Source organism: Epinephelus moara, chromosome 22 (assembly GCF_006386435.1).
Source record: "Epinephelus moara isolate mb chromosome 22, YSFRI_EMoa_1.0, whole genome shotgun sequence".
In the NCBI taxonomy this organism is placed as follows: Eukaryota; Metazoa; Chordata; class Actinopteri; order Perciformes; family Serranidae; genus Epinephelus; species Epinephelus moara.
Window position 1 is genome coordinate 31,984,372 of NC_065527.1, and position 8,627 is coordinate 31,992,998.

Below are 8,627 nucleotides of genomic sequence, written 5' to 3' on the forward strand. Positions count from 1 at the left end.
AGATGAGTGGGCCAAAATTCCTCCACAGCGTTGTAAAAGACTCATTGCAAGTTATCGCAAACGCTTGATTGCAGTAGTTGCTGCTAAGGGTGGCCCAACCAGTTATTAGATTTAGGGGGCAAACACTTTTTCACACAGGGCCATGTAGCTTTGGATTTTTTTCTTCCTCATTAATAAAACCCTTCATTTAAAAACTGCATTTTGTGTTTACTTGTGTATATATATAGTATTTGAGGTAGTATTTAAGTAAAACAGTTCCTATTCAAAAATATTTTTTTTTAAATCTGCAGAAGTAGCAAAACACAATGCCAACCACACAGAACTGTTGGATCCTCTCACCAGCTTTAAAATGTCTGTATTAGCGTTTGACAGTTGCTGTAGTGCTGACATGAGATTATTACATACAACAGTGTTTGTTATGTAAACACACAGGCCCGCACGTGCTTTAAGTCTCACACCAAAACCTGCAGATATTTTCATCTATATCTGCACATTCATCAAATATCTGTTATGGAATAATATGTTGGAAATATTATTGTTCACAATCCAAAGAATGAATTAATGAATGAAAACATACGGCCATCCACAGAGTAAGGATTTGAGAAAATGTATATTTTGATCTGCCCAGACCGCCCCAACACCCCACCTGCTGGGCAAACTTTCTGTTGCTGCTGTTACAAAGATAAGACCACCAGCCCTCTGTGACCCCCCATGCTGGCAGAATTTGTGTTGCTACAGCTGCTACTGGGGCTCCATCTCCGGAGCATCTGCCCGCTTTCATCCCACAGAAGTAATGTCCTAGTGCCGGGGAGTGAGGTTGTGGGACCTTGGGCTGCTAGCAGGTAATTCTAGTCTCATTTGTGGTCTGATAAACAGCTAGAGAGAGAGAGAGAGAACTGCAGCTGTGCAATTAAGAAGGATTTTACCCATTTCAAATACTGATAGAAGAATTTTGAAAATCAATAATTGGCGGTCCATGTTGATACTGTTGCAGCCGCCACAAATGAATCAATATATGTGAAAATAAATGTAGCAGTAAGGGTTTATTTCAAAAAGTATTTTCAATTTATTCTATTGTACGTGTACATTTTATGGTGGCACTGTGGTGCAGTGGTTATCATTGTCACCTCACAGCAAGGGGGTTCCTGGTTCAAACCCAGGGTGGGGGATTTGAAACCTATGGTGAGGGAGAACCTCTGTGTGGAGTTGCATGTTCTCCCTGTGTCAGCCTGGGTTTTCTCCAGGTACTCCAGCTTCCTCCCACAGTCCAAAGACATGCAGATTAATTGGTGACCCTAAACTGTCCGAAGGTGTGAATGTGAGCGTGAAAGGGTGTCAGTCCTGTGATAGTCTGGCAACTTGTCCAAGGTGTACCCCGCCTCTCGCTCAATGTCAGCTGGGATAGGCTCCAGCCCCCGCGACTCCTAACAGGATATGTGGTTACGAAAAAATCTCAATTCATTTTTAATATCAAATCGCAATACTGAAAAATCATGAAACATTGAACTGGCACAAAGTATTGTGACAGTTTCAAATCAGGATACAGGCTTGCGTCCCAGCTGTAATATGTATATATAGTACTGTGCAAAAGTTTTACAGGTGTGAAGAAATGCTGTAAAATAAGAATGCTTTCATAAATATAAAATGTATTTTTTTATTTTTATCGATTCAAAAAATGCAGAGTGAGCAAACAGAAGAAAAATCTTCATCAAATAAGTATTTGGTGTGACCACCCTTTGCCTTCAAAATAGCATAAATTCTTCTTGGTACACTTGCACAAAGTCAGGGATTTTGTAGGATCATAGTTAGGTGTATGTTTAATCAATTATACCAAACAGGTGCTAATGATCATCAATTTCATATGTGGGTTGAAACACAGTCATTAACTGAAACCGCTGTGTAGGAGGCTTAAAACTGGGTGGGGAACAGCCAAACTCTGCTACCAACGTGAGGTTGTGGAAGACACCATGACAGGACTGAGCACAGCAACAAGACACAAGGTAGTTACGCTGCATCAGCAAGGTCTCTCCCAGGCAAAGATTTCAAAGCAGACTGGAGTTTCAAGATGTGCTGTTCAAGCTCTTTTGAAGAAGCACAAAGACACAGGCAATCTTGAGGATTGGAGACGCAGTGGTCAGCCAAGGAAACTTAGTGCAGCAGAAGAAAGACACATTATGCTACTTCTGGGCAGAAGTGGTCTTCACGGAAGAATTGCGGCCAAAAAGCCATACCTCCGATGTGGAAGCGGGGCCAAGCGACTCAACTTTGCACAAAAACATAGGAACTGGGGTGCAGAAAAATGGCAGCAGGTGCTCTGGACTGATGAGTCAAAATTTGGCTGTAGCAGAAGGCAGTTTGTTTGCTGAAGGGCTGGAGAGCGGTACAATAATGAGTGTCTGCAGGCAATAGTGAAGCACGGTAGAGGTTCCTTGCAAGTTTGGGCCTGCATGTCTGCAAATGGAGTTGGGCAGTTGGTGCCGCTGAGAAATACAAGCATATACTTAACCATCATGCAATACCATTAGGGATGTGTCTGAACTATCTTCAGCGTAAAGAAGAACAAGAAGTCCTGGAAGTGATGGTATGGCCCCCCTAAGAGCCCTGATCTCAACATCAGTCTGGGATAACATGAAGAGACAGAAGGATCTGAGGCAGCCTACATCCACAGAAGATCAGTGGTTAGTTCTCAAAGATGTTTAGAACAACCTACCTGCCGAGTTCCTTCAAAAGCTATGTGCAAGTGTACCTAGAAGAACTGATGCTGTTTTGAAGGCAAAGGGTGGTCACACCAAATATTGATTTGATATAGATTTTTCTTCTGTTTGCTCACTTTGCATTTTGTAAATTGATAAATATTAACAATTACATTTTGTATTTTTGAAAGCATTCTTACTTTACAGCATTTTTTCACATCTGCCTAAAACGTTGTCACAGTGTTGCACATATATATTCTTGTTCAGTTCACAATGGTATAAAATTAAGAAAAGAAGGAACTCATCATATTTAAAAAGATGTGGAATAACCAGTTTTTGGAATTATAACTTTAGAAATAAGTTAAATTAGTATCTAATCAAACTGCTGATGCTAAACTCTTTATTGTTTAACTAATCAACAACTTATAGATGGACTGCAGAATTAGCCAACAAAATAATAAAGTCAATTAAGATTTCACTGTGACTCGACTGCAGACTTCCTGGTCTGTTTCTAATATGCTCTTACCAGCCATGGTGGAGATCCCCAAGGTGACTCCGATAGAAAGTTCAATCTGTGTTCCCTGGAGGACAGGAGAGAGACTGAGGTGAGATATTCATCCACACTTGGTGTTATTACAAGAACAACCAGACAGAAGACAATGTGAATCTCTGATGAAGGCTTACACATCTCATTTCACAAAGTCTCTGTTTTACTTTCAGGCGAATAATTCCAGTAAAATCAGCCTTCATCACTGTGTAAATATCTCAACTTACTGCTGCGATCATGATGGCGTTATCAAGGAAACCAAATCCAATAAAGGGGATGGCGTTGTGGAACAAAACTGCAAACAGAGAAAGTGAATAAACATCACAGGCAGGATTAACACATAATCTGACATTTAATTCCTGCACTTAACCCTCAGTGACTATATGGCTGATAAATGAATACATTAGTACTCCACAGTTTATTTCCTTTAAATGTGTTCTTTTTAAATCCCACATATGCTGAGTTATATGTTTATTTCACAAACATTAGGTGAAGAAAAAATGCAGTCCATGCTCAAGTTAACCAATCTGTAGATACAGGCACACAGATTTTCAAGCCAATATTATTTTTCTACTTTATTTATGAGCCCTGGTGACCTCCATAGTTTCTCACTGTGGATAAATAACCTTTTGAAAATGACTCATTCCCTGTGAGCTCTGCTAAAGAGAAAAGTGATGTGGAGTCTGATTATGAGGTCAGGTATTGACCCATGGTTCTCTCTGAAGTTCAGACTTTACAGAACAAACTGTTATCTGATGGGAGGAGAGACAGGAAACATCAACAAAGCTAATTAAAGTCAGCTTTGATTTCCACCATAAACACAAAAGAGATCAACGACTCAAAGTGTTTATTTAAAAAAAAAAAAAAAAAAAAGATCATAGAAATACAGATGGGAGAATGTCCCATCAGTGAAAGGCTGTAATTCCTTTACAAAATACAGAGGGTGTGTGTGTTGGTGTGTGTGTATCAGATTTAATCTCTCACCATATCTGATCTGGGCTGCTGTCGGTGGCAACGACTCCAGCTTCTCTGAAAGGAGAAAACATGAAAACACATCAGACATTCGCCCATTAACAGCTGAAGTTTTCTGACTTAAAGCGCCTGCAGTAACATGAAGACACAGTCTGCTCGCCCCAAACTCATCATCGCCTCTCATGTTCAACCATTTACACTGTGAGTCGATGCTCTACAGTAACTTCTCACAGCTCGTCCCACACACAAAAACACGCACAGTGTTGTGTAATGGTAGCAAATGACTGGCACATTAAAATTTTCCACACCAAAGTGCCAAAATGCATCATCCTATTATGTTTCTTTAAAATTAGGCCAGATGTGTTGCTCCAGTTCAACATTTTGACCTTTCATCACGGCGCCCCCATAACGCCAGTCAGTATTGTTTTTAAATGCCAGAAGGTTTAAAGATCATCTTTTCAGATTTCATCATAGTTAGAACTTAAAAGTCTCAACCACCGAAGACATCTCATTTGTCAGTCAAATATAACTTAATAAGTTATACGAGACATGAATACATTTCTTGCAAAAAACTAGAATTACCGCCTCATGGTTGTATGCCTCTGCGAACCAGTCAAGTTTCTTTTACAGGTTACATCCATTCCGATGAAACATGGATGCTTCACACACATCTTCCCTCCGGCAGCACAGACGATCTATACAATCAGCACGGTTTCAAGGTCGATACCCAAGATTAGAGTCTCTAATTCAGTATCTGACCAAATGTCTCCCCTTCTGTTCCTGAATTATGATGCTGAATAATGACCGGTAAAGTGTTTTTGCAGAACAGCATGATGTCACAGTGAAGCTGACCTTTGACCTTTTGGATATAAAATGTCATCATGTCATTATTTTATCCTGTTAGACATTTTGGTGAGGTTTGTCATAATTTGCGTAAGTATTCTTGAGTTATGGCCAAAAACATGTTTTGAAAACAAATTCTAATCAGTTTATTCTTCAGTCCAGTGGACGTTTGAGGCAAATTAAAAAAAAACCAATAAAAAACCCTTAAGGTGTTTTTGAGATATTGACAAGAATAAGACAGATAAGGACACATGGACCTTGACCTTTGATCGCCATAATCGAATCAGTTCATTGCCAAGTACATGTGGATGTTTGTGCCAAATTTGAAAAAAATCCATCAAGCAAAATGATGAAGATGGTACCACATGCACACGCAGCAGCCCCACTCTGTCCCGATACCACAATGTTTTCTTCTTCTTCTTTTTTTTTTTTTTAAAAGATTATTTTTGGGGGCTTTTTGCCTTTAATTGTACAGGACAGTGTGAAATTGGGAGACAGAAAGAGTGGGGGAACGACATGCAGCAAAGGGCTGCAAGCCAGAGTCGAACTCGCGACCGCTGCAGCTAGGCATCACCTCTATGCCTAGCTGGCACTATCCACTAAGCTACCGACGCCCCATGTTTTCTTCTTTTTCTTCTTATTCTGCGCGTTCAAGAGAGAGTTTGCTGAGTTTGTTCATACACGGACACCAGTACCAGTACAGCATTCAACTTCTGCCAGCCCACGAGAACAACTGCTACCCCTTCAGGGTACTAATTTTATTTAATTTAGTGATTCTTTTGTGTGTGACATGGAAACATACAGCGCAAAACTAGTCAAAAACAAGAAGTGCAACACAAGTGACCGACATCAAAACAAACAGGGCACTGCTTCACGTGTTTGCTGAGTTTTGACCAAAATGACTCAGAGGAATAAAAAACTCTCAGCTAATCAAAAGTCTTTTTTCGTCTTCTTTCTTTTTAGTCTTGTTTATGAACTCTGTATATGTAAGGGTTCTTTCAGATCTAACGTTGTCTTGCTTAGGTCAAAATCAGGGACTAATTTTGTTACAGAGTTGGTTCATGTTCTCTTGGCAACAGTTAAAAGTAGACCAGATAGATGAGAAAGCTACTCTTGATTGGTCAGAATTTCCATGCGAGAAAGATCCAGGAACACGTTCTCACCACAAACAAAACGCACCAGAGTATGTTGCAACTGGACCGAGACCACCTCTTCAGGAAGGTCTCAATCTGGTTGTTTTGGTGTGCACCTGAGTGTGATTGCTGTGTTCACACCTGCCCAAACAAACCACATTTAGGGGGCAAACAAACTTGAGTTCAGCTGCAGGGCTTGACAGTGCGAGCGTTTCACTAGCATTTGCGACTAAAAATAGGTGTGTGCGAACTGTAAAAAATATTTAGGGGCACATGTGTGCATAAAAACATCAGCCGAAGCAGCTTATATTTTTGTCAATAAAATGATATGAAATGTCATATGATAATCTAACCGCAAATGTTGGAGGAACTCCAGCCGCCTTCCCTCTTCCCTGTGTGACGCGGTTATGGGCGGTTTTCCAAGCCACTGTCGGCACAATGAATATAAGTCCCACTGTCGGCAGCGTGGAAATAAGTCAAAGTGTGGAGGAGATGGACTAGGTGGATCTCCGGGGAAGCCTGCTCCGTTCTCCCCGTAGTTCAAATAATTTCAACTCTGAGCGCAGCGCTCGGGCGGAAAATCAGAGCAGTGCACGACACCAAGGGTAGCGGTGCCGCTTTGTCAGGCGTTGCTGCCCTCTCTATAGACAAACAATGGGACAGCCAGCGCAAAGCGGTTTTACAGCTGATCATGTGTAGAGGCCTTTAGGGACCGTTTGCCACGGCACCCCTGCTGGGCAGGGTGGAAATAAAGCCCTTTTCACACAGAGCGCGCAAAGCGCAGACCTCCGCTGACGAACCTTCGACGATGAACATTCATTGTGTATGTGCTACCGCGGCGCAAGAGCGCACCGCTCTGCCGCCGAGCTGAGCATGTCGCGGCGTCTGCGCGCCGCCAGCCTGCGCGCCCCCAGCCTGCGCGCCGCCAGCCTGCGCTCGAATTGAATTTTTTTTAATTTCACCGCAATGCGCTGTGACGACACCTCGGCGCCGCGCGTCCAATAGCAGAGAAGAGCCTGAAGTAGACCCGGAAGCGGTCAACATGGAGCTGTAGCTCCTGAACGAGCCTGTACTCCCCCAAATCCTTTCCTCTGCGCCCTACCCCGCGGTGTGCACCGCGAAAGCTCTGTGTGAAAGAGGTTTAAGTCCTAAGACGGGGGGTGTGTGTGTGTGTGTGTGTGTGTGTGTGTGTTTCTGTTAGGGCACTGTACAGGGCCCAACCCAATCCCCCAGGTCCAGGCTGTCCAAAATCCTGATCTCACTACCTTTGAATCAGGTAGTCTTTCTGCCAATTTTCAGTTTGTTTTTTTTGTTTTTTTTTAGTGCTGACCTTATAGTCTGTGTAATGTCGTGAATAATGTATGAGCTGTGTTGCATTCACCCATTATAACGAATGTAACTGTTGAGCTTGAGAATCAGATTAAAAATTTAAAAAACATTAGAATTAGGGGGTCAATTGTTCACATACAGTACACAAACTCCAGAGCAATGCACAGCAGAGACATGACGCTGGCAGCTCTCATACAACATGAGCCAGAGCTGAATTGGACTGGAGGGAAAACAAGAGATATAAAGAGAAGGGTTACAAGGTGTCAGTTGTTGTTGGCAGTGTTTGCTCTGCTTTCACAGCAGTGGGAGAGATGCACAAAACATGCAGCAGAGGGCGGCGATCATCAACTGTGCACCACACTGCCGTGGATGGCGCTGCATGGACGGGCACAGCCCGCTCTGAATGTCATACCTGACACCTAGAGATGAAAACAGACTCTTGAAATAACAAAGGGAAAAGAAAATTAAGAAGTGGTGTGAGAAAACACACCAGCACTTAGCTTGTAATAAATGTTTTAATGTTAAAACGTGAAAAGTCAGGTTTTTAAATCAGGCTCGGGCCCAAAGCTGCTGCAGTACTTCAGGCTCATGTGGGCTTACACAGAAACTATTTAGGTTCAAGTAATGTCGGGCCTCAGGGGCGAAAATCCCATTTCATAGTTGGGGGGGACAATAAACAGTAAAATTTTAGAGAATAATTCCAGGGGGGGACAAGGAAAAAAAGTTGTAACCTGTCTTTTATACAGCATCTTTTACCGCAATTTGACGCTTTAATCTTTTCTCTTAGTCTCGCTCACCAGACCTTTCTCAAGAAAAGAAAGGTCTGGCTGGGCCGACTCTCACTTTGAGATTGGAGAAAAAAACACCCCAGCTGCTTGTACTTCTTTCAACCAATCACAGTCATTCTGGGCGGTGCCATAGCAACGGTGCGCTTGCAAAAATATTGCCGGGGGGAAACAGGTTTTGGTGTAACACGCCCACAAAAATATCACCTACAGGACGCGAACCATGGCAGAAAAATGGCTACATCCCCGCAAGATCAAACACCGCAAAAGTTAGTAAAGGACGTGTTGAAAACGGTTGAAAACTGCTACACAACCGGAGGTGGTA

At 42.4% G+C, this 8,627-nt stretch overlaps 1 protein-coding gene across 1 annotated transcript in view; it reads right to left on the reverse strand.

The window, feature by feature from the left end:
• The window catches only part of tmem65 (transmembrane protein 65), an 86,951-nt gene that overhangs the window by 24,835 nt on the left and 53,489 nt on the right, over positions 1-8,627 (reverse strand). The window contains exons 2-4 of the mRNA XM_050035351.1: positions 4,225-4,269; positions 3,468-3,535; positions 3,220-3,274 (exon numbers count right to left, since the gene is read on the reverse strand). Of these exons, the coding sequence (XP_049891308.1) occupies positions 3,220-3,274; positions 3,468-3,535; positions 4,225-4,269 (168 nt within the window). The remainder of the gene's footprint in view (positions 1-3,219; positions 3,275-3,467; positions 3,536-4,224; positions 4,270-8,627) is intronic.